Source organism: Palaemon carinicauda, chromosome 30 (genome assembly GCF_036898095.1).
Source record: "Palaemon carinicauda isolate YSFRI2023 chromosome 30, ASM3689809v2, whole genome shotgun sequence".
Classification (NCBI taxonomy): Eukaryota; Metazoa; Arthropoda; class Malacostraca; order Decapoda; family Palaemonidae; genus Palaemon; species Palaemon carinicauda.
Window position 1 is genome coordinate 42937685 of NC_090754.1, and position 27500 is coordinate 42965184.

General features: G+C 32.6%; 1 protein-coding gene across 1 annotated transcript in view; it reads right to left on the bottom strand.

Moving 5' to 3' along the window:
* LOC137623061 (nephrin-like) overlaps positions 1-27500 on the bottom strand; it is a 735729-nt gene that overhangs the window by 170774 nt on the left and 537455 nt on the right. Inside the window, exons 6-7 of the mRNA XM_068353701.1 lie at positions 13834-13986; positions 8917-9096 (exon numbers count right to left, since the gene is read on the bottom strand). Coding sequence (XP_068209802.1) covers positions 8917-9096; positions 13834-13986 — 333 coding nt within the window. The remainder of the gene's footprint in view (positions 1-8916; positions 9097-13833; positions 13987-27500) is intronic.

The following is a 27500-nucleotide window of genomic DNA, read 5'->3' on the forward strand; positions in this document are numbered from 1 at the left end:
GTTCTCAAAACGTTCTGTGATTATTAACACGCGCAAATGAAATTATGACTGAATCTAGAAATGGCGTAAAACGTGCACATCAATTTTTCACAAACAATAACACTCAGTAGAGGGAAACCCAACGCGAATATGCTTATCCTATCACACACTTCACTTGCAGAAAAAAATAATTTTACTTTTATAAAGAAAAAGCTCAAATGTTTCCAAAGTTATTGATAAGAGGGAAAGTATTTAAGTATGAAATCTCAAATAATAAGAAATTATGGACTAGCTAGATCGATAAAGATATATATATATAAATGCTCTAGTATAAAGATATTTTTTCAACAAAGTAAAATAACATATTGGTTTTAGCTATATTCATACTTCAACTGTTGAATCGAGGTTGAAATAACCTTTCATACCGACAGGCAGATTAATGCAAATACTCACTTTTCCTTTCCAACACATCTTTATAGCTATCTATCGAATCCTTTCTAGATCTTCTCTCTATCACCAACCTATCGGCATGCATTCATTCTACCTGGCAAAACCATCTCGTATCACTATCTATCGAATCCTTTCTATGTTCTCTTTCACTCCAATTTGTCGACATCTATTCTTTCTACATGACCAAACGATCTCATATCGCTATCTATCTAATATTTTCTAGGTCTCTTTATCACCAACCTATCGGCATCATTCTTTCTACAAGATCAAACCATCTCTTATCAATATCTATCGAATTCTTTCTAGGTTTTCTCTCTTTCACCAACCTATCGGCATCCAATATTTCTACATGACCAAACCATCTCGTATTGCACTCTATCGAATCCCATTTAAGTCTTCGCTCAATCACTAATCTATCAGCCTCCATTCTTTCTACATGACCAAACCATCTTGTATTGCTATCTATCAAATCCTTTCTAGGGTTTCTCTCTATCACCAAACTATCAGCGTCCTTTCTTTCTACATGACTAAACCATCTTATATTGCTATCTATCAAATCCTTTCTAGGTCTTCTCTCTATCACCAACCTATCAGCATCCATACTATATACAGAACCAAATAATCTTGTATCGCTATCTATTGAATTCTTTATAAGTCTTCTCTCAATAACCAAACTATCGGCATCTATTTTTTTATACATGATCAAGCCATCTTGTATTGCTATCTACTGAATCCTTTCTAGGTCTACTCTTAATCACCAAGCTATCGGCATCCAATCTTTATACATGATAAAAAAATTTCATATTGCTATCTATCGAATCTTTTCCAGGCCTTCTCTCTATCACTAACCTATTCACAACCAATCTTTCTACAAGACTAAACCATCTCGTATTGCTATCTGTTGAATCCTTTCTAGGGTTTCTCTCTATCACCAAACTATCAGCCTCCATTCTTTATACACGACCAAACCATCTTGTATTGCTATCTATCAAATCCTTTCTAGGTCTTCTCTCTATCACCAACCTATCAGCATCCGTACTATACACAGAACCAAATAATCTTGTATTGCTATCTATTGAATTCTTTATAAGTCTTCTCTCAATAACCAAACTATCGGCATCTATTTTTTATACATGATCAAGCCATCTTGTATTGCTATCTACTGAATCCTTGCCAGGTCTTCTCTTAATCACCAAGCTATCGGCATTCAATCTTTAAACATGATAAAAAAATCTCATATTGCTATTTATCGAATTTTTTCCAGGCCTTCTCTCTATCACTAACCTATTCACAACCAATCTTTCTACAAGACTAAACCATCTCGTATTGTTATCTATCGAATCTTTTCTAGGTCTTCTCTCTATCACTAAGCTATCAACATCCTTTCTTTCTACAAGACCAAACCATCTCGTATTGCTATCTATCGAATCTTTTCTATGTCTTTTCTCTGTCACTAAACTATTGTTAACCATTCATTCTACATGATCAAACTATTTCCAAATAACATGAACAATCCACTAACATTTAGCTATAAAAAAGAACATCATAAGTAACAACAAAGACCAACAAAAAACAAAGCAACAATAACAGTACAAAAAATATACATTAACAATAAACAAGTTTCTTTGTTAAACAAAGTTAACCAATGACAATGTGCAATCCATTACTGCAAAGAAGTTAATTATACCAATGTGAGCGTGTAATCACATTAAGACGATGTCAAGATTCTTATTCATATTTCGTTACGAGTTATTACACTGATTACATTTTTGAATAATTAAATAATTATCAAAATTGTAATACAAATTAACTAAAAGTCATAATGAAATACATTCTCATTATACTTCCTAATACGGAACTTGAGAATTTCGAAAGATGATTGTCTTCCCCTTGATATAATAAACAAGCAAACAAACAAACACGCACACACACAGATATATATATATATATATATATATATATATATATATATATATATATATATATATATATATATATATTATATACATATGCACGTGTGTGTGTATATATATATATATATATATATATATATATATATATATATATATATATATTTATATACATATGCACGTGTATATATATATATATATATATATATATATATATATAATGTGTGTATATATCTATCTATCTATCTATATATCTATCTATCTATTTATATATATATATATACATACAAGTGTGTGTATTTATCTATATCTATATCTATCTATCTATATATCCATATATATACATACATATATATATATATGTTTATATATATACATATATATATATATATATATATATATATATATATATATATATATATATATATATATATATAATACACACACATATATATATATATATATATATATACAGTATATATGTGTGCTTTATGCACTTTACTTCGCATGTAAAATTAATATATAATGTCTTAGTGTCGACTAAAAGTCGACGACACCATTTTTCCGTACAAAATGAGCTCTAGTTAGGTTTCAGTATACAAAGAAAACATCACTTACATTTTTACTTTTAAATATTTGGTGATGACACGTGTTAGGATTACATTGGTTAAACCACTGAATTACACTTAAATGTAAAGGCTGTGGCAGTGAGAATCTAAAATAAATGAAAATGAAAACTCCGAAATTAATGAACAAAGATTGATAAATGTAAAATTCAAGAATTTTTATATGGAAAATTCCAAGATTAATTCTGAAATACAAAAATGATTTTTCATCACGCCTCGAAGAATTTCATGACAGATCTCACAAGCTTCGCCCTTCTTCGACGAAGCTTAAGGTTCCAATCTTGCATCTGAATAGACTTCGGTTCCTCAAGACCATTTTCGCTTGTCCAACGTGGGCTAAACTGTCAGGTTTACTCGTCCCATCAGAAAATCTATATCTCAGATTCGATATGTGTGTCTCTGATTTTTAGACGTAACCAACACATATTTAATTATTAACAGCGCGTGCACATACACACTCATATATATACATATATATTAATAAATAAATAAATATATATATATATATATATGTATATATATATATATATATATATATATAGTGTGTGTGTGTGTGTGCGCGCGCGCGCGCGTGTTTGTACCTAGTTTGTAAAAATACTAATTCCTCAGGAAATATACTATATATGTCAAAAATACAGAAGTGAAGTATCGTTGGAATCAGCAGAAATTAAAATCTACAAATAATACTTGTCAAACCATTTTGGGATGCTTGGATCATACCGATTACAATAATAAAAAAAAATAATAGATGGCCATTAATGTTTGCATAAAATGGAAAACAACGAGGTTGTTGCTGCATAAAACAACAACAACAACTCTAGTTAAGAGTTCAGCCATGAATATTGTTAAATGGTCACTGTCACAAATTTATTTGCAGTATCAACAAACAGCTGTTAACCTTGCAACGTGACGAGACGCAGATGCAATAAAACTGAGTGCTGTCAAACATTGCGAATTAGTTTCAGATTGATTTAATATATTCATTAACACCCTACTTGATTCGCAACTTTTCATCAAAACATGGATAACGTCTCATACACACATTAGATAATACACACATGCAGCAGACGCGCATACGAGTAAAAACATTATTTTCCCTCTCGCTCTCTTTTTGTTTATTTATTTCCTTTCATCACTGGGATATTTTCCCTGTTGGAGCCCTGGGCTTATAGCATACTGCTTTTCCAACTAGGGTTGTAGCTTAGCCAATAATATTAATAATAATAATAATAATAATAATAATAATAATAATAATAATAATAATAATAATAATAATAATAATAATAATAATTACTATAGCACAAAACAGTCCTTGTAGAATTTCAGTACCCAAGATCCACTAGTAACCGAAATCCTGCCTAGAGCATTTTTATTAATTTGAAATTCAAATGATACGAATCCTTATTGAATACAAAGACACATTGGCCTGCAAGAAATGAAAGCTTAGATCTAGAGGTAAAAAAATTCTGTAATATACTAGGAGAAAAGCATTGCCCACAAATTTACAAATGTCTTCCCAAGCATATGTAGGAAAATAGAGGAGGAATGGCAAATGGCAAAATTGTGTCTGATTGCTAGTAATCAGAAAAATACCCAGCAACCCAAATCAGTTTTTTGATAGCTGTTTGGTCCCGATGACAGTGTAGCATTTGCTGGTCAGTTATCGTAGCGTTAGGGACATGAAAGGTAATTTCTTTCGAGGTATGGTCACTTAATAAGAAAAGACCACCTTGGCTAAATGCGGTGAACTACGTTAATATTACTTATATATATATATATATATATATATATATATATATATATATATATATATATATATATATATATTTATATATATATATATATATATATATATATATATATTTATATATATATATATATATATATATATATTTATATATATATATATACATATATATACACACACAGTTTATATAAAGTACACACACACACACACACACACATATATATATATATATATATATATATATGTGTGTGTGTGTGTGTGTGTTTGTGTGTGTATGTGTAATTATGTGCGTGTATCAAATCGCTATGATAATGGTGAGCAAGAAAATTATGTCTTTCAGCGCAATTTTACTGGAATAAAATCAACAAGAATACTGGCTGGTGGTAATGAAAATCGCCACATATACAATTCTATAAAAAACTCTTGTTCTTTCTGAGTTTGGAAAAGGGAATCTGTAACGTATAACGGAAAGATATTATATTTCCATTTCACCAGCAACTGCATGTTTCGGTTTTAATAAAACAAGTGAAAACCGACAAAGAGTATATCTGCAAATTCAAAAAGAAAGAGAAAAACTCTATGTGTCCTTTGATCTAATGTTATTTGGGGTATTACCCCGCGGAACACAAAAAGAACTTAGGACCAACGCCAGCAATTCAATTGGTATTTTTTGACAAGGATGAAAACCCCGAAGGTTGAAGACTACTTTGGGACATCCAATGAGTTCTGGGTAAAACGTCAATACCATTTCTGAAAGCAGAGTTTTCTGTTGCTACTTTTCTATGAAAAAAAAAAAAACTCTAAAGAACTGACAAGAGACAATTTGTCAATAAAGTGATGGCGTTGTAAACGATGACTGAAAACTTTGATTTTTAAGATAGTATAAAGACTGAATTTTTTTTTATTTTAACATAATGTACAACAGCTAACAAAATCACGATGATGACGCCATATCACATCATATTGCCTGGATTTACCAAAGGTAATGATGTATAAAAACTTTTGTAGCCATGTAATCTTCAATGGGAATCCTTTAATGGAAAGAAAATTCACGACAAGATGAATGACAAGTCCTGACACAGTAGAAAATTTGCGCCCTTTAGTACAGCAACCAGACTAATACACACAGAAACAAAGCCACTCCAACACCTGAAAACATAAGACACCTTAGACGTCTCGAACTGTCTATCTAACCGCGCCAAGACTCCTTGCTGCTGGAAGGAAGGACACTGGTTACCGTACAATGCATGAACATACACTACCGGGGTCCAAAGCGACGTCAGGCAGGGCAGCCGATCGGGACTAAGGTTTACCACAAAACCAAAGCCAAATTCTTCAAATAGAAGGCAACTGTGCTTACCCTATACACAGAAATGGGGAACAAATCTCGTTTATATAAGAAGAATAAAGAGACGTATCTTTGGAAAATTAATTCAACTTCCAAGTGTAGTAAGGGAGTACACTCGAAGAACCTCTTAAACTAAATAGTAAAAAATGCATATCATGTCACAGCCTGAGGACTATTTCTATAACTCTGAGAAGGACGAGAGAGAGAGAGAGAGAGAGAGAGAGAGAGAGAGAGAGAGAGAGAGAGAGAGAGAGAGAGAGAGATTGTAATTTCTTTGCTTGTTAGCGAGGGGAAGTCAAATCCTCTTTTGAATGAGGGCCACTGAAAAAATGAAAACCTTACCTTGGTCGGTATATCAGAGGAAATGGAAAGTGAACATTGGATCTGTGGTTAGAGATAAAAAACTATAAATAACAGGTAACTCGGTGACAGAAAAATATGACAGGCAATTCTCTCCGCCGAAGAGATGTGGTTCTTTTTTGTTCCCACCCCCGAAGCAGTACAGGGAAGGGATGGTGCAGGTTGAGAGAGAGAGAGAGAGAGAGAGAGAGAGAGAGAGAGAGAGAGAGAGAGAGAGAGAGAGAGAGAGAGAGCTAACGGTAGTAAAGAAAGTAAACAATGTCAAGAGAAATATGAATAATGCACATAAATTTCCCAAATAAAGGAACTCGGTCGGGATTTAGATAAAGAATATCCCAATAAGAACACAGAAGAAAAAGAAATATTTTTTTTTTCAGAAAAGAACTTTTGGCAACTATGATCAACATTCTTTTCACTACATAGAAACACTAAGTGAAAATCTATATTACTGTTTCGTGGTTGCGCTTATATAAGGAAATCCATATCAGAACCAATGACGAAGGGATAATCTATATACATATATATATACATATATATATATATATATATATATATATATATATATATATATATATATACACTGTATATATATATATGTATGTGTATATATATATATGTATATGTATATATATACATATTTATACATATATACATACATACATATATATATATATATATATATATATATATATATATATATATATATATATATATATATATATATATATATTATCTATTTAGAGAAAATATAAAAAAGACATGACTTTTTTTTAATTCTTCATATGACGTTTATCTAGAGTAAAATTAAGTAGAATGCTCTGAAAACCATACCACACATAAAAATGATCTTTGACAATATATACTCTGATTTGTATATAAGTGTTAGCATCAATCCTTCCTTGATTTCATAGCGAAAATAACCGATTCATTTAGAAGGCAAACATAAATCTCTAACCAAGAGATTTATGGGAAAGTAAGAGAAATTCAGGAGTTTCTTGGGCCTTATGTGAGAAGCAGTTGACAAATTTCTGAACTAAATATGTGGAGAGGTAAAGGGCGATTTCTTTGGGTGTGATGCATGATGATGAAGGTGATATTTTCATTTGGTTATTTAAAAATAAATACCATGAATAACATTAGTTCGATCAAAAGTGTATGAAATTTGAGCGGATGTAGGTAGATTAGAAGACACTAATAGTACGCGTTAATATTTCAGCAAATAGCTCATTTCAAAATTTTAGATTTTTCCTTGTTCTAAGCAAGAATGGAAACATTCTTCAAACATTTTCGAAAAAACACGGCTTGAAAAATATAACATAATCATCTCACAGATAGAGTTCAAACTTGTTGCAAATTGCTTTCTATTGAACAGGTTGAATGAAGTCTCGTTTCATAAGTTTCATGTTACTGATCTTAATATATCTTTCGAATATATTTCTCATATATAGTATATTTTTTATTTCCTGTCCGCAATTGGCTGTTTTCCCTGTGGGAGCACTTGCGTTTGTAGCATCCTTTTTTTCTAACTAGGGTTGTAGCCTGATACTTAATAACACTATCATTAAAAGAATAATTGGAAAGTCCAAGGAACATTCAAACATTATGGTGTTATCAAATCAAAATCTTATTCTCCATTTAAGTGTGAAAATTGTCATTGATAGGTTCTAAAAAAAATGCAGATAAATTACAGAAACAAAATATTAGGTAAACTTGTCTAAGCAGCACCATGACTTATACAGAATAAAAAAAAAATATGAGGAATCGAAAAGATCACAACATAAATTCTTATAAAAATAGGAAGAAAATAAACATATTTATAACCATAACACCATAAGGCTAAGACTATTATGAGGTAAAAGAAGGAGACGTAGTCTAAAATGGCAAACACACGAATTATTAGTCAAAACGAATTATGTTTAAGCTGATCATTTGCTTGCAAATTTTGCGTTGTTTCGGGTACATGATACCTTTAAAACACACACCAGGTGTGCTTATTATACGTAGTCAAACAAACAAAAAGTATTATAACCATACCTGCAAATTCAATCACGTACATATATACATAAAAATAATATCTCTCTCTCTCTCTCTCTCTCTCTCTCTCTCTCTCTCTCTCTCTCTCTCTCTCTCTCTCTCTCTCTCTCTCTCTCTCTCTCTCTCTCTCTCTCTCTCTCTCTCTCTTCTTAAATATAAATATATATATATATATATATATATATATATATATATATATATATATATATATATATATATACACACACACAGCAATAGCCAGAAAGGCAGATATATATATATATATATATATATATATATATATATATATATGTATACATAAATATATATAGATATATATATATTATATATATATATATATATATGTATATATATAAATATATATATATGTATATATATATATATATATATATATACACAGTATATATACACATATATATCTCTAAATAAACGCAAATTACGAGAAAAACAGAAAGAACTTACGCAAGACAGAAAGGGTAATAGAGGCTACCAACGAAGTGGGAGATTCCTTGAGCGTCGGATGAAGAGCCTGGCAAGAGAATTGCTTCCCGTCATCTTCCGCCTCAGCCACAACGATCAGCTGACTTCTGACATTCCAGCGGCGAGGCAAAGACGACGCTTCCGTGTGATCATCCTGAAGCTCTGCAACGATGTGAAGAAAAACAGGTTAATAAACACCAATAAAACTAAAGATTTTAGGTATAACTCTGACTGATGGGTAATAGGAAGCTAACAAAACTAAATTAATAATTCGATGACACTCGACGGGCCAGGCTTGAATTCTCAAGTTGCTTACCGAGAACCTCTCGTATTTGGCTAACGGAGTAAGTGGTTGACTGATTAATGGCTGGTGCTTATCTACACCGCCGAAGGATTGATATATCTCCTCATTCAACACAATGACGGAAGCGCTATTGTTTGAAAGGGAAGCAACTGTTATAACGGACGAACGGTCCAATATGAGAGATGATGAAGTGAAATTGATTTGCAATATCGCCGAGAACATGTCACATGTTGCATTCAAGTGGTTCAAATTTAGCTTTCACTCGGTCCATTTGTTTCTATTTTCCTAAGGATACCATTAATCATTATTATACACAAACGAACATTCTTATGAATAAATAGTGCTTGGTTAAATATGGATTTTTCAGCCCAAAATACAGAGTTAATATAAATGGAGTGTGCCTTGTAGTAATAAGTTAGCAAATAAGCCTGAATGCAAAAAAAAAAAAAAAAAAAAAAAAAAAAAAAAAAAAAAAAAAAAAAAAAAAATTACAATTTTCTAAAGAATATTCAAAATGGTCGAACCTGTGTTAACTTATGCATCAGAAACTTGGAGCCTTACTAAAGACTTAGAACATAACTTAGTTACATCTTATAGAGCTATGGAAAGAATAATGTTGGAAATAACACTGAGAGACAGAAAAAGGGCAACAGGGATACGAGGGAAAACTGAAGTAGAATATATTCTAACAACAAGTAAGAAAAAGAAATGGACATAGAAAGGACATATAATGAGAATGACAGGTAATAGATGAACATTATGAAAAACAGAATGAGTCCTCCATTCCACTGTTATGCAGGGTAACTGAATATTTCAGTGCTCTGACCGTGGAGTTTAAAACTAGTGTTAGCGAGTTCGAATTGGCGAAATTTGAACTGGGCCATTAGCACAGTTTTTTTTCGTTATTGAGACATTAAAAACACACCTAACTGGAAGCATTTGTCGGCTACCATCCTTGATGGATCCAGATCAGCCAAATAGTACATCGAAGCAACAAACCTAATCCCATATCCACTTGCAAGAAAAATCCCCCACCAAGTTGCAGTTATTATTTGCAGACTGCGACTGGGATATGTGTGCAACTTGCAAATCATTATTGATAACGACGAGGACCTAGCAGTATAACAGAGACCAGAAAGACCGTGCAACAATTGTCAGCAACCAACTGTCAAACCTATGCAACACTACCTATTGAATTGTCAAGAAACAAACCATCTAAGACTGGATTTCAACCCTTACATTCCTGTAACCACGACAGCAATTGTAAAACAAATTATTGCTGATGTTGATACATTTTGAGCCTTTCTCTGCAGCTACCCTCCCCCTAGATAACGTAATACCAGCATCAGTTTGAACTTAAGTAACCTACCTTAAACCATATTTAACCTCTATTTAGCTCCTCTCCCACTTGCAATCTCTCTTCTCTCTTTATTGAATTTCGGGAATCCCTCCCAACTAAAAATTAAATATGAAAGCACATAGACGTCTCAATGACCACAATAAATAATCTAAATTTTATCTTTATTTTTGTTCAAGTATTTCCAGGTACAGGAATGTTTATTACCCCCTTTCTCTACCATTCGCATCCGCTAACCAATTTCTCATTTTCAGCTTTCTCCTACTCAAGCTGAGACTTTATACTATTGCTCATCCTGAAAACGTAAGCTCAAGGTGCTAAGAAGGTTTTTTTACTTCTTCTATACAAATATCTCTTACTAAACCTGTCCTAACTCCTTTCCGAGCACTTCTACGCATCAGGACTTACTGATGTACCTCTTTCTCTCCATCTAAACGATGGGACCCAGTGGGCTCTTTTAGGGAGGATGCCTCCTCCCCTTCGTCACCTTCTTCCTTTCCTTTAACCAAAAAGAGGCTGGGTGCCTCTAAAATAGGAAAAATAAGCTGCTGATTATCCTTGACCCACATCCTATACCAAACCACCTACAAATAAAAGTTGCAGATTATCCCATAACCTAAATCACCTGTAAACTTAAAAAAACCACCAACATCTACAAAAGCCCGCACCTGGTCGTAAGGGCCAGGCAATCTAAAACAATAGTAACAACGGGTCCCTGGAGATTGTAAAAGATGCAAGAGAAGGAAGAGAAAACGTTGGAATAACGAACTAAAAAAATTGCTGGTGGGGACTGGTACAGAGACACCCTAAACTGACGCAAGTGTAAGGACATGTCTGTCACAGACTCATTGATTGACTTGATGCCAGAAAACCCCAAATCAATCAATCAATCTATGGAATTTGTTCTGCAGTAAACTAGTAATGGCTGATGATATATATATATATATATATATATATATACATTATATATATTGTATATATATATTTTTTTTTATCAGAGAAACAACATAAACCACGTTTCATTTGTTCAAAGTGGATGTATTTAGGTACGGTCATTGAAACCTCTTTATCTCAGGTAATAACATTTCAAATATTCCATGGGAACTTTCTTCAGCTGTTTACTATATATGTATGTGTGTCTGAATTTCATTTTTTTTGTATACTGTACAACACTGTATGAAATCATATGCAAACACACAAAGTTGCATAAATATTCATTTTTGCTACTAGGCATCCTTTCGAAATAGGACTGAATATCTTGAAAAGCCAATTTAACAGGCAATACGTAGCAAATTCTGAAGTTAGATTTAGAGAAAAGACTTTAAAACATCAACGCATGACGTCAGAAAATTAACATAAAATATCCCATTTTTCGTAATCTTAACGAAAGGCAAAGTCAAATCAGAAAATATTTACAAAAGGTTCAGAGAATCGGCGACTCCACTCGAAGAAATAAACGCACTCGTACGTGAACAGGAAAAGAAACGAAGGAAAAAATTCTCGGGGCAGCTTTCGTACGCAAAGCTGAAAAGAAGCTCACAAGTGAGCCCCGAAATCTTCTTACAATTTTCATACGTGTACGAGGTTGTGGGGATTTCAGAAGACCTCGTGTGCGGAAACAATTTCTGACTTTTCTCCCCCAGAATCTTATACAGAAACTACAATGTCTGTGTTCTTGAACCTCGCCGTATTACAGAAAGAAACGGGATTTATAGTAAAAAATACGATTAAATCTTTACGTTAATAAATCGAAACATTCAAACACTATAAAAATAAATATCGCACTCAGTTTCAGGGAATAATGCCTAGACGGGCTTAAAGCATCCTGGTTTTCCAACTAGGATTATAGCTTAGCTAGTAAAAAAAAGAAAAAAAGAAAATAATAATAATAATAATAATAATAATAATAATAATAATAATAATAATAATAATAATAATAATACAAGTCGTTACAATATTTCCATCTTGTCATTCAGGCTGACATAAGTCTTTTTATTGTTTATATATGGAATATCTGTTTTGATGTTGTTATTGTTATTAAAATATTTTATTTTACTTGTTCATTATTTCTCATAGCGTTCATTTAATTTCCTTATTTCCTTTCCTTACTGGGCTATTTTCCTTGTTGGAACCCTTGGGCTTATAGCATTTTACTTTTCCAACTAGGGTTGTAGCTTAGCTAGTAATAATAATAATAATAATGATAATAATAATAATAATAATAATAATAATAATAATAATAACAATAATAATAATAATTTAACACCTAAATTTTCTTATTTTTCTTTACATAAGAAACCTTTTATAATGCCTTTAGACCAAAAGCCTACTTTCAAACTTAAATTCCTTCATAATTCATGATGGAAATCGAATCAGTCTTGTTGCACATCGCAAAAGATACAGAGATAAATAACAAATCTTAAGGCACAGATATGTATATGTAATAATTGTCATCTCCAAAGTTCTCCCTGTAGACCATATGGGCAGTTAGAAAAATAATATAACACCAATAATTATAGTGTCTTTAAATCATTAAAAACACACGCCTGTAAATCCTACCCAGGCTTCAAGGACTGAGTAAATTTCAATAACCGTACTCAAAATATGTATTACCTCTTCTTGAAAGTTTTAATGTATTTTAAGTGAATAAATTACCAATTTATGTACATCTAACACAAGATCTCCTGAAACAATGATCCCCGAAACAATAATCTAATTTTAAGATAAATTATAAATTAATTCTGATGATAAAATTTAGTTATTACACATCCTCTAATATCAAAATTATTTTTCTTCTGAATAAAAAAGCGTATTTGTGTTTAGGTAGGAAACCCGGACTAGAAGTGTAAATTCGAAAAAAACTGCAAACAATTAGCGCAAAACTGTTTAATTTGTATGCAAAGTAATCCACAATTAGAAACATGCGGTAACTTTTATCGCTTCGGTTCTTTGCTCTCTGCTAAAAAGTTTACATTTAACAAAACTATCCTGCATTTAAGCAATGCCATTTTTATATTTTAATAATGTCTAAAGAAACAGTCCTATTTTAGTAAAACGTTTATCTGATATTTACAAACACCACATGACCTGTAAAATTTACACCCAATTTCATGCTGCTCATAACGTGGAAAAAGAAAAAATGAAAGCTACAATTTCACTTCATCATGGGTATTAAAGGACCAGGGTAAAATGAAGAATATTTGCATTACAAAGGCTTAAGACAAATGCCCAGACTTACCGGGATCAACTTGGATTCCGTCCCGAAACCATGCTGCTTTGGGAGCTGGTCGGGCGTCGCTCACAAGACACTCCAGTGTTAGGGAAGTGCCAGCCACGACTTCGACGACGGCACCGTCGCCCCATCCTACTATGCTGATGCCCGTCGGAGGTACTGTGACAAAAGAAAACAAAAACAATGTAAGATCGAAACATCACTGTTAAAAATAACCGTAAATTTAATCGGAAATTTTCCGTAAAAATATACTGTTCTCACCTGTATTTCAGTATAGTAAAGACGACCGTAATTTTACCCCACTTTGTTATTATCTTTTACGGGTTAGTGACCGTACTATCACTCCTTTACGACAATATATAAATTTCTAAAACGGTAAATAAATGTTGCCAGACATTTACCGTTTTTAATGCAAATTTTTAATTGTATCATCTTTAATCTTTGGCGTCGCCGAAGATTGAAGAGAAGCCACATACATACATGAAATCAATGAAGATGATAATGAACAATAATTGAGAAATTTGATAAAACAAATTCTTATAATTAAAGGTGTGACAAAACAAGAAAATAAAAGAGAAAATTAGAGACGATTATCAAGTTTTGGGCAGCAACCATTTCGAAATCCTCTCTCTCTCTCTCTCTCCCTCTCTCTCTCTCTCTCTCTCTCTCTCTCTCTCTCTCTCTCTCTCTCTCAATCTAGCAATATGAAAAATAACCTGAAAAATAAATTACATGTCTAATGGAAAACCAAAAACCAAACTATCATTAAGACCGAATTACATAGAAACACGAAAATGTTCGCGATATCTTCTAACTGGATCAGATTGCAATTCTCATCAAAGCGGGAGATAAGCTCAAGTCCCAGAGGCTGAAATCCCTCATCTCATTACGCGGGGCATCATTCCAGCTCTTCTGGGGGACCAGTCATATTGCATGGCAAAAATTGTCTCTAATCAGAGGGAAAATCAAGAAACTGCACGAATTCCTGCTTTGGACGGGGCAACTTATCCTACAGCATGGAACTACTTTGTATTCATACCAACCACCATGCTAGATTCAAACAAAATTGTGCCTGACCGGCAAACGAGAGAGAGAGAGAGAGAGAGAGAGAGAGAGAGAGAGAGAGAGAGAGAGAGAGAGAGAGAGATCACTAAATATCTTCCTTTCAATATTTTGGAAGCCAGTTTAAGTTTTTAGTTTTGTACATCTATCATGTTCTTTGTCTGAGTAAGTTTCCTATTAAAGGCAATAACAGGACAGAAATAGAATATGTGGTTAATTATATGTTTGTAATGAGGTTCAGGTTTTCTGTTTCAATGCATGTATCAAATGAAATCGGACTCGAACAAAGTGTTGAAGCGAAGCTTCATACACATAAAACTGAAATAGCAATATATGGTGTATTTTCGATGGGCATTTATTATTTCCAATTCACTCCTCCTATCAAATTTATTTGAATATGTTTAAGCATATATAAATTCATATAAGTACAGGCAATAATGCATATACATATTTAGGCTTAATGTTGCAAATATATTATGATTACTATAAGCTGTAACAGTAGTTTGAAAAAATTGTTACAAGCACCAAGACGCTTTAATCAACCAGATAACAAACTGACTACATATAGAAAGGTCAGTAATAATGATTCAGTAAATGTAGATAAAATATGAAGATGAAGGAAAAATATGGAAAAGGCTGTTCTGCGATTAACTACAAGACGTCCTTGGCACTTCTATTAAGTTAGCCAACTTACTGTTTATTACCAGGAAAGTGTTGTCGACCGTATCCTCAAACAAGAGATGGTAGGGCCAAATACAAAGGCTATGACATTTATCCAAGATTAAAAAACTTTGTTTTGATTTCGGAGCGTCCTTCTCCTAGAAGTATAAACCATAGCTAAAGTCTCTTCTACCTTTACTGTGTGAGCAAATGCCAATAAACAGAAATATTAGGTTCCTATTTGAGTTAGGGTGTAGTATACTTAGCGTTGTCACACGTGTAAGGAAAGAGATTATGTAAGGAACATGCCAGATTATTCCATTATTCGTTTATAAATAAGTAAAGGAAAGAGCTGTATCTGAAGAAGTATCCAACATCAAACTCTGAATTTGAAAAAAAAAAAAAAAATCTTATAATTCTGAAGTGGAAAAAAAAAATCTTATAATTCTGAAGTTGAAAAAAAATCTTATAATTCTGTAGTGGAAGTGTTTCCACGGGTGGCTGGTGTCTTGCCCATTTCTCTCTCTCTCTCTCTCTCTCTCTCTCTCTCTCTCTCTCTCTCTCTCTCTCATATAGATATCTATACGTATATATATGTATATATACTGTAAATATCGTATATGTATATATACGCATAATTATATGTGCATTCGTGCAAATATGTATATTCATATTGCATATATACATATATTTATATATATATATATATATATATATATATATAAATTGTATTTACAATGAAATATGAAGCTGAATGCTTTACTGTTTAAAATATGTCTTGAAAACTAGTAATACTGATATTTGGCACTGAAACAAAATATGAAGTCTGATAATCATATACTGTACATATGTATAAGTCTCACTATGAAGATTATGTCGAATCATTAAACCACTGAGCTGAAAAAAAATATATATGCTTTCCTTTCTAATAATCAGGATACATTCCCAGGAGACATTACTTCTGATATCACTCGGGTTTCAATGTGGGAGCCAAGAAGTCTCCCTCGAAATATAAAGTTGAATTGGCCATTAGTTGCATAAAATATTATTATTATTATTATTATTATTATTATTATTATTATTAGTAGTAGTAGTAGTAGTAGTACTTGCCAAGCTACAACCCTAGTTGGAAAAGCAGGATGCTATAAGCCCAAGGGTTCGAACAGGGAAAATAGCCCAGTGAGGAAAGGAGATAAGGAAAAACTACAAGAAGTGTAAAAACAATAAACATTAAAATAAATCTTTCAAATATAAACTATAAAAAACTTGAAAATAACAAGAGGATAAAAACTTCAAATAACAAGAGGAAGAGAAACAAGATAGGACCATGGTACAAAGGCTATAGCTCTACCCAAGACTAGAGAACAATGGTTTGATTTTGGAGTGTCCAAAAGGACAGCATAAGGGTATTATGGGCTTAACTATTGCGTCTGTAGCTTTAATATGCTTCAAATCAGCACAAGTTACACTACGGAATGGAAACACTATTTTGGAAAATTGATATTTGCTAATATCTTGGATCCAAAATTATGTTGATAAAAATACGAAAATGTCCAAATAATTTACCAATGTTATAAAAAATAAATTAAGCTTATGTTTTATGGTGGAAAATTCAATTCAAGATTATTTCACTCTCGGAAACTGATTGTCAAACTGAAATACAAAAAATAGACATGAGTATGGTGGTCTTCCCCACACCAGAAAATAAATCAGAACACGGCTTTATCATAATATCTGAAGTGAACTAAACCAGTATAAAAGGCATTTTACCTAAATTAAACCAGAAAAATGCAAATCTTATATTCTTTCCACTAAAACCTTTTTCATATGTGACGCTAGCATCGTGCACAGATATGTTCTTATTGCTAATAGAAAGCCTTTCCTTATATAAACATCTGCTGTACTAAACATAATGGCTTTCAATGGTTAAATTGAAAACTTCTATTATACCTATCCCATATCGCACATTTATAGTCATCATTGCCAAAACCAAGACTAATAAAAATAAGAATAATAATAATCCTCCCTTCCCTGTGTTTACAAACAACATTATAGAGTGTAAAACCTCACATTAACCCCATTCTTGTGGCTTCCCCTGTCGTTAGCTTGCTTCCTCATACTTAGGAGGGGGCTTGATTATCAAGAAACGAAAGAGAGAGAGAGAGAGAGAGAGAGAGAGAGGAGAGAGAGAGAGAGAGAGAGAGAGAGATAATGGCAAAAAGTCTGAGAAGAAGAGGAAAGGAGACGAAAGATCGAGGAAAAGCAGAGAGAAGACGCATTTGCACTTTTATAGACTTTCCAGGGTTTCCCTTTTTTCTAGCACTATCCCAAACGATTCTCGACCTTTTATTGGCGCTCTTCTGCTTCGGAATGTTGAGCATTAATGTCTCAACTAATCTGCATTTCCTATTGCAGCAATACCCTGGTAGTACTCTTACAACCACTGTGGTGGAAACACCTTTTTTTTTTGGATATTGGTGAAAAAAAAATGGGATAAAAGGTCGGATTGTCTTGTATCCTTTTGGAGAAAAAAAAAAAAAAAGAAAAAAAAATGGCCTGATAAGCCTATAAGCTTTTTTCTTTTATAATTTGACATCTATTTTTTATAAAGCCGACTGGCAATATTTAAATTCTCCTTAAAGGGAAAATATATACAAATTGGTTTCATATAATCTGAAAAGGCAGTACTCTAATGACAAAATCATATGTTCTGTTGTTTTTTCCCCAAAAAATCTATCATTATTCATGTTTTATTCATGATTAAAGTGCTTTTACGCTTCAACTGCTATTATGAATCCAGAAACGACACCATCTGACACAAATTACAGGACCCTCCAAGTTTTTGTGTTCAAGAAAGGGAAAAGGAGTATACATTATACTTTTACTCTACTATATAACTCAATTTACTTGTATTTGCTTTGAAGTTTTGAATATGTCAAATAGTACTTAAATGACAGTATATTTACCTTACCTTATTGCCTTATTTTTTGTTTGGGTTCCCCCAGGTCCCTCAGTGTGAGGCACCTCGTATATCCACCAGAGAGTTGCTAATGCATCTTCCGGTGTATTTTGCATCTTCCAGTCTTGGATGGTCTGGGATGCATCTTAGGTATTTATCGAGCTTATTCTTAAACACATCTACGCTCACTCCTGATATGTTTCTTAGATGAGCTGGCAGCACATTAAATAGTCGCTGCATTATCGATGCTGGTGCGTAGTGGATTAATGTCCTGTGCGCCTTTCTTAGTTTACCTGGTATATTTTTTGGCACTATTAATCTACCTCGGCTTGCTCTTTCTGATATTTTTAGCTCCATGATGTTTTCAGTAATTCCTTTTATTTGCTTCCATGCTTGTATTATCATGTAGCGTTCTCTTCTCCTTTCTAGACTGTATAGTTTTAAAAATGTCAGTCTTTCCCAGTAGTCAAGGTCCTTAACTTCTTCTATTCTAGCAGTATAGGACCTTTGTACACTCTCTATTTGTGCAATATCCTTTTGGTAGTGTGGGTACCATATCACATTGCAGTACTCGAGTGTACTACGTACATAAGTTTTGTAAAGCATAATCATGTGTTCAGCTTTCCTTGTTTTAAAGTGTCTGAATAACATTCCCATTTTTGCTTTACATTTAGCCAACAGTGTTGCTATTTGGTCTTTGCATAACATATTGCTATTTAACATTACACCAAGGTCTTTAATTGCTTCCTTGTTTGTGATTGTCTCATTATTAGGTCCCTTGTATGCATATACCATTCCTTCTCTGTTTCCATAATTTATTGATTCGAATTTATCGGAGTTAAATACCATCCTATTTATCTCCGCCCATTCATATATTTTGTTTAGATCTCTTTGTAGTGAGTTCCTATCTTCATCATCACAAGTAATTTCTCTACTTATTCTTGTGTCATCGGCGAAACTTCTCACTACGGAGTTTTCAACATCACAGTCTATGTCTGAGATCATAATAACAAACAGCAGTGCAGCTAATACCGTACCTTGTGGTACACCAGATATTACCTGGGCTTCATCTGATTTCTCGTCATTTGCAACCACTATCTGTTTTCTGTTTTGCAGGAATAGAGAGAGAGAGAGAGAGAGAGAGAGAGAGAGAGAGAGAGAGAGAGAGAGAGACATAATAGCTTTATCTGACTAAATATTAGGAAACGCCTTATAGTTATCATTCAACGTGTTTAGGTCAACACTGCAGTATATTCTTATTGTCCACTTTATAACTGTAAAATATATTTTTACATATTTGATAATCAAATTGTAAGCACCGAACAACCATTAAATCAAACGTGTTTCAACTGAACTTCAAAATATACTACAATACCATACTTCAGTCAATGGCCAATTACGAAACGTGGGATTGTTACTAAATATTTGACCTTAACTTACGTCTCATGATTACAAGTAATGCATTAGCTTTCCTGACTTGTGCACTGGGGTCTTACATATCCTTAGGACCTCCCGGATACTATGATTTCATGCGTAAAGGATAAACATTAAAATAAACCTAACAAAACAAGGGTTTTCTTATTTTACTTTGCGTTAAATTTATATTTGGGTCGCATTTCCAGTGGCTGATTATAATAAGAGTAGAATGATAAACATCTCGCTTTAAATAAAACTCAGAATACTTTTTCCAATATATTCCTGGACCCAATGGAAAACGATTCTGAAAAACATGGGATCATATTCTTTCGTTATGACTATTATGCCAAATAATTCACTAATGAGTTAAGTGGAAGCTTCTTTAAATACGTAATAGTTTGTCCAAAGTTATAAATCGTAAATTTTTACCACGAATATGAACTCGTGTATAACATAACCGTTTTGTATGAGGAGTCACTTTCAGAGCAATACAAATACTAATAAAGTGATACAGTAAATTATCATTTGAGAGAGAGAGAGAGAGAGAGAGAGAGAGAGAGAGAGAGAGAGAGAGAGAGAGAGACGTCATACATTATATGTATAACGAAAGCCACTCTCCCAATTAAAATTTGAATTAATGGAAAAATTAAAAAGTGTACTAACAAAAGGACGAATCATTAAAATGACTGCCTGCGTCTTCGCCGGTAATGAACCAATTATATATAATTACTTCATCGGCCATTACGAATAACGAGAAAACATAACATTAATACAGTGAATTAAAGTTAGTACACCAAAATAGAAAACTGACATTTATTGAAGGAAATACTTGTTATTCTGAAGGTCTACATCAAAATATATTTTTATGAACAAAATCTGTTGCAATTGATAACGGAATCTTTATCAAGCAATATAATTTTGTAATTTTCAACAATCTGACATAAGATCATGTATAAACACCTATCTAAAATAACCAAGTGGAATAAATAAATTGCATAATTAAATAAAACATAGATGGTGCCACTTTCTATCGACAAGGTTAATTATTCAACTCATTTTCTCACCCATATCAATTAATTAGTGGTAACTTCTATGAGGCCGATGGTTGAAGGAAAACGAAATATTTCACTGCATTATATATATATATATATATATACTGTATATATATATATATATATATATACATATATACATATATATACGGATATATACATACACACACACACACACACACATATATATATATATATATACACACACACACATATATATATATATATATACACACACACATATATATATATATATATAGCATCTCCTTAAATCGTGTAATGTGAGAAAAAACTATATATCATGAAAACAGCTTTTGACAGTGGTCTAAATAGTAAATTTAACTTTCACTGTCATAGAATAATATACCCAAACTTAAAACTCTAATCTAACATATAATGCTCTGAGTCAGAGCAGAAGGAAATCTCATAAATAAAAACTTTGGAATTAAAAAAAAATATTTTGTGTATTTATAAGAGCTGAGAGAAGCATAAAATAAAACCGAGTCCTCTAACAAATGCTAGAATGCTAAATTTACTATTTTATAAAAGAGAAAAAAAGTAATGAACAATAGAGTAAAAACCTCTGACCATCAAGTGATCCCTGCTCAAGCCAGACATTTCTCTCATGTTAAACTTGTCAAAAGCAGGTTTCCCTAGTTACCTTTCCTTGTGTTATCCAAATGAGTAAACCTCGAGGTATATATAACTGAAATTTATTTTCAACGCTATATTTCAGTAGAGAAAATCTTAGCATGTATATTCTAATGTTACAGGAACAGTGACCAATGTAACATAATTCTTGATAATGTTGTGAATGTATTTCGAAATGTAAACTGATCTCAAACCTGTTTTCAGGAACTCCACAAACATATCTTCTTACTCGTTTTTTTTCAACTATTCTTGGGTAAAATAAGCTATTTATAAAAAAGTATTGCAGTAAATGTGCATGAAATACATCCATAGAAACAGATAGGATTATCAACAGTCTTGATTAATAGTGAATACTGTTAAAAAGCTATTAATTTCTTTATTATCATGAAAGAAAATGGATAAATTTAACCAATTTAATATCAATTGCATATTGTCAAGTTATATTTTCATGTTCATACACCTGATCACTATAAAAAAGCCTTAGTTATTCACTAATACACCCGAACATAAGGTATATAACTCAAACATCTAAACGTTAACTATGACTGTCAATGTTAAAAATACAACTTATGATGTAGACGTTTTTCGTCAGATTTCAAAACACGATCATTATTATTCTACAGAATATTAAATAGTTACAGACTGGAAAAGAAGATAGAAAAATTCGTATTCATCATAAAGAAAAAATGAATAAAATGAAAACACATAAGTGTATTCTACGTACTTTCATAATCAATGCAGCTTTTTTTTTTTTTTTTTTTTTTTTTGCGTAAATACAGGGAGTGATGCAATGTCATGGTATTTTCCAGAATCTCATACCATATAGAATCTTCAAGTTTCAATTCAAATATATGAAAAACTACAAACACTAAAATGTGAGAAGTGAAGCTGGGAATTATGACGCATCCAGTCAGTATTATTCGACTAAAAATAAAAAGATTAAAACAAAGGACGACAGTCAAGTCGTCTCTTCCTCTTTCCCATTTTAATGAGCCTCAAAAATTCGCAGAAAAGAAGGCGCAATTAAAAATCAGGTGCTAGTAACAGGGTCTTGGGTAAATAGCTCTTAAATACCAGTATTCCAAGAAAACGAGATGTAAAGGAAAGTAAGCAGTAAATAAATATATATAAATACAAAAGGTATAATGAACATTCGGGATGTTTTTCACATGTATTTTGTTTTTAATGACCATTAGAACAAAGAGGTTAAATTTAGAATAAAATGTTGGTATCATCATTTTCTTTAACGGGATTATGTCTTGTGTATAGTCTTTATGGCTACCGAGCTGCTAGAATATACGAAAAATATAATCTGGATAATGATAAAAAACACTAATATGTGAGTAAATAAACAAATAAACAGACGACAAAAACTGAGAAAGTGCTCTGAAAATTTTTCTGGCAGATAATTAATCAAACCATATGAGTTTGAACGTTTGAATTTCGGTTTAACGATCAATTTTCAGCTGAGAATGTACCACCCGGAAGTGCCTTGATTACACTCCAATTTTATCCTTAATTAATGAAAGGTAAGAGGTAATGAATAACCTCATTAGGTATTCAAGGGTTATCTTTAATGGATAATCATGTATGGAAAGTTTTTCACCAATTATAAATGGGCATCATAACCACTGGTGACGACGACTGCATACTATAGAGGCTTTAGAGAATTGACATCAGATACGAAGGTAATAAAAACAGCAGCAACAACAACAATAATCTATATTATATAATAAACGTATTTACATATATGTGAAACGCCTCGTTAAGTAAAAGTAAGAAATAAATTGATAAGACATCCTAATCTTCATCACGACAGGGGGATTATAATGATTTCCAGGTACCTCTTCCCCTGATAAAAGCCCCCCCCTTCCTTCGATGCGTTGCCATGGAGCAAAAAATAGAAAAAAAGAAAAAAAAAATCATAATGATATTGAATTCGATCGGGATATGTATAAAGCGTACAGAAATAGTTCACAAATATGATAAGTTTTTCGTCAATAACAACTACAGCAAGAATAATATATAATATATATATTAATAATATAATTATTGTAAATAATATTCACCGTGTTCATTAAGGACATGGAATGTTATGCGTAAGATAGAAATAGGAATTATTACTATAATTTTCTAGTCCATAATGTCCTTCTCTCTCTCTCTCTCTCTCTCTCTCTCTCTCTCTCTCTCTCTCTCTCTCTCTCTATATATATATATGCAGTATATGTATATGTATATATATATGCAGTATATATATATATATATATATATATATATATATATTTTATATGTATATACCACACACACACACACATATATATATATATATATATAGACACATGTATCAATGGTACTGTACTGGATTCTCTCTCAAACCTTTCAGACCTGGTTCTATCCTTAAAGATTTTTTCATCACATTTTCCAAATTTATTTACTAATTATAAAGAATTGAAGTAACAATTATTTCCGTTAGAGTCTTTTTATAATAGTGCATTCAAACAAAATAATTGGCGCTTTTATGGCAAAATAATAATGTTGCTCCCCAATGACAATAATGATATATCTAAAACAGTTAATTGATGTTGAAAATTTGCCACTGTAGCGTACATGTAATTATGCGACTTTCCAAAGCATATCAACGTCATTCAAACTAGGGTCATGAAAAAAAAAGAAAAAAAAAACTTAAAAGTTTAAAAAAACTTAAAAGAAGTTTTACAATGTCATATCACGTGATGTGATGATTAATACCAATACAGTAATAACTCAAATTGAATTTTGGAAGTTTGGCTTTATGAGTGGAGGCAGTAGCTTCTTATTTAGCATCTTACTAAGACGGTGGAGGAAAAAAAAAAGATAAAATATGTTAAAAAGCAAGATGGTGATTCACGAAGTAAACATGGTGAAGCACAAAGATCCGATAAGTGAAACTGAAGAAAAACCACTGAACTGTATTATGGAGTAGTAGATGAAAAGCCCCAATAGGAAGATGTTCGAAAGGAAGCATGAGCAAAGAGTAAAAGAGCTAAAAATTGAGTGCAGCTGGCTGGAGAAATGGCACTGCATACTAACAGCTCCTCTACACAGAATACGCCAAATTAACTGCCTTATATTCAAGTTTTTCTGTGTTTCACAATAATAGTTAATAGCTAAGCTGAGTCATCAGCAGCCATTGCCTGGCCCTCCTTGGTCCTAGATTGGGTGGAGAGGGGGCTTGGACGCTGATCATATGTATATAAGGTCAATCTCTAGGGCATTGTCCTGCTTGATAGGGAAATGTCACTCCCCCTTGCCTCTGCCATTCATGAGCGGTCTTTGAACCTTAAATCTTCAGAAGCGAAACTCACGTACGAATATGAGAATGGTTTGGCGTAAAAGTGACCCTAAGATAAAACGAATGTATTTCAGCGAATGCTGTTATGAGCGACGAGGGAAGTCAAGTCTGGAGAAGGATGAAGACGAAAATGCAAATTTGTCTGATAAGAAAATAATTGAATAGATCGAACCAATATAAGTGGAAGATAAATTGGGGATTTATGACACAAAGAGAAGTTGCAGGACACAAAGATAGTTGAAAGGGAAATGTGTTGGGAAGATGGTTATGTCAGCATATTGGAATAATGAATGTCAGTATCCAACATTTGAAAAAATGACGTGTTTAAACCGTGTAGGTCTTGACAAGAAATGTCGAGTTATACGCTATTATTATTATTATTATTATTATTATTATTATTATTATTATTAACAGCCAAGCTACAACCCTAGTTGGAAAAACAAGATGCTACAAGCCCAAGGGCTCCAACAGGGAAAAACAGCTCAGTGAGGAAATGAAACAAGGAAATAAATAAACAATATAAGAAGTAATGAAAAATTGAATTAAAGTATTCAAAAACAACATTAAAGCAGATATTTCATATATAACTATAAAAAGACATAGTGTGACAGAATAGAAGGTTCACCGATAACAGAATATATTAGCTAGATAAGTAAATGAGACCAGGGAAGCAAAAGTTTTAACGCTTCTTTGTCAAAGGCAAGTGGAGCTGTTGGAAAAAAAAAACATTTGTTCAGTAATATCTGAGATTGCGAAATACTGATAGAGTGATATTGCAAGATGATATAAGAAAAACCTAAGAAAACTGCTATGGAGTAATATATTTTGAGATCATTTGAAATTCACTTAGGAAAGAATGTCAGGAGTGTTAAATATGGGTATGATGACGTCCTAAACGGTCAGCTAAGGTGACAAAGTGGATCAATGATTTTGCAGATTAGTGAAAAGTGGGAAGAATAGGAAACTTGAAGAGGCCCAGACGTCGTTGCATAAAAACCTTCAATATTCAAAAGGTACAAGGTCACACAAAAAAATGAAATGGATGATGCATATACTGGGAAGGTTTAAAGTCCTACGATTCAAAATATATCAAAAGATTCTAATAAAAGTTATAACATGAAAATAACACAAACAAACGAAAAAAATGGGAATAATAACAAAAGTTTAAATTCCAAACTAGATAAAATCATCAGGAAAACGAGGCTGTTACTATGTCGCAAGTAAACTAAAGAAAGAAAATCATGATGGTTTTTTATCTAATAGAGAAAACCAATTTTAAACTTCATCTAGAAGCCTAACAAGCACATTTCATATTGGTACCTAACACGTTGCTATCGACAATAGGAAAAATTGTTTAGTTCATCGGAAAAAGAATGAGTCCATCCCTCTTCATGCCCACAACACTACAAGTAAGAAGCTTTTGTATGGGTAATCCTAAGCGCTGACTGGCATGTTGTTCCCGTAAACAATCTAAGTTGGTAACTAAAAAAAACAGAAGTGACAACACAGGCAACATGCGCAGAGTTCACATGCAGTCGATAATATTTTTCCATAGCTTGTACGCTTTGAAAAACACTTCTGAATCACTTTTAAAAGCGAACAATTTCATTTTCACAAGTGTTACTGGCTGGAGCACGACCCTTAAAATTGGGTGTTTGAGAATCAAAGCACGCTCATAGTGACGCTTAAAGGCCACTCATGAATGGCAGAGGCAAGGGACAGTGGCATGGCCCTGTCAAGCAGGACAATGTCCTAGAGACTGACCATATTACATATGATCAGTGCCCAAGCCCCCTCTCCACCCAAGCTAGGACCAAGGAGGGCAAGGCAGTGGCTGCTGATGACTCAGCAGATAGACCTATAGGCTTCCCCCCCCCCCCCATCCTTAGCTCACAAGGATGGGGAAGTTGCAGTGACCAAAGAAACTATCGAACGAGTTTGAGTGGGACTCGAACCCCAGTCTGGCAATTACCAGTCAGGGACGTTACTCCATAGGCCACCACAACCAAAGTTTAATTCCTTCGTACACACCAAAAAAAAATAAATAAATAAAAAAAAAAAATATCGAGATAGTAATACTAACACTTCATCAACTTTAATAAGAGAAATATTCTTCCACATAAAAAAGGTCTAGATATTCGAGTAAAATGTTTAGAGATAAAGGAGGCATTACTGGAATAATAAAATGATAAGGGAAAATGTGTACGATGTACATTGTCTGTTGGGCTCCAATAATGTGGATATTTTTAAATTCATGAGAATTACTGTCGGAGTGATAAATTTTCCTTTCTCTTAATGTAAACCATTCGATAATCATTTGGTAGGATAATGGTCAAAGCAGTATATCAAGTGTTTGGTCTTGAGAGAGAGAGAGAGAGAGAGAGAGAGAGAGAGAGAGAGAGAGAGAGAGCGAATTCAGATGAGAACGAAGGTAATAATATATACTTTCTTTACTCAAATATAATAATTTATATATGAAAAATAAATAATAATTGGAATGGAAAACAAACTTAAAATACCAATCAGTTTAGAAAGAATGGTT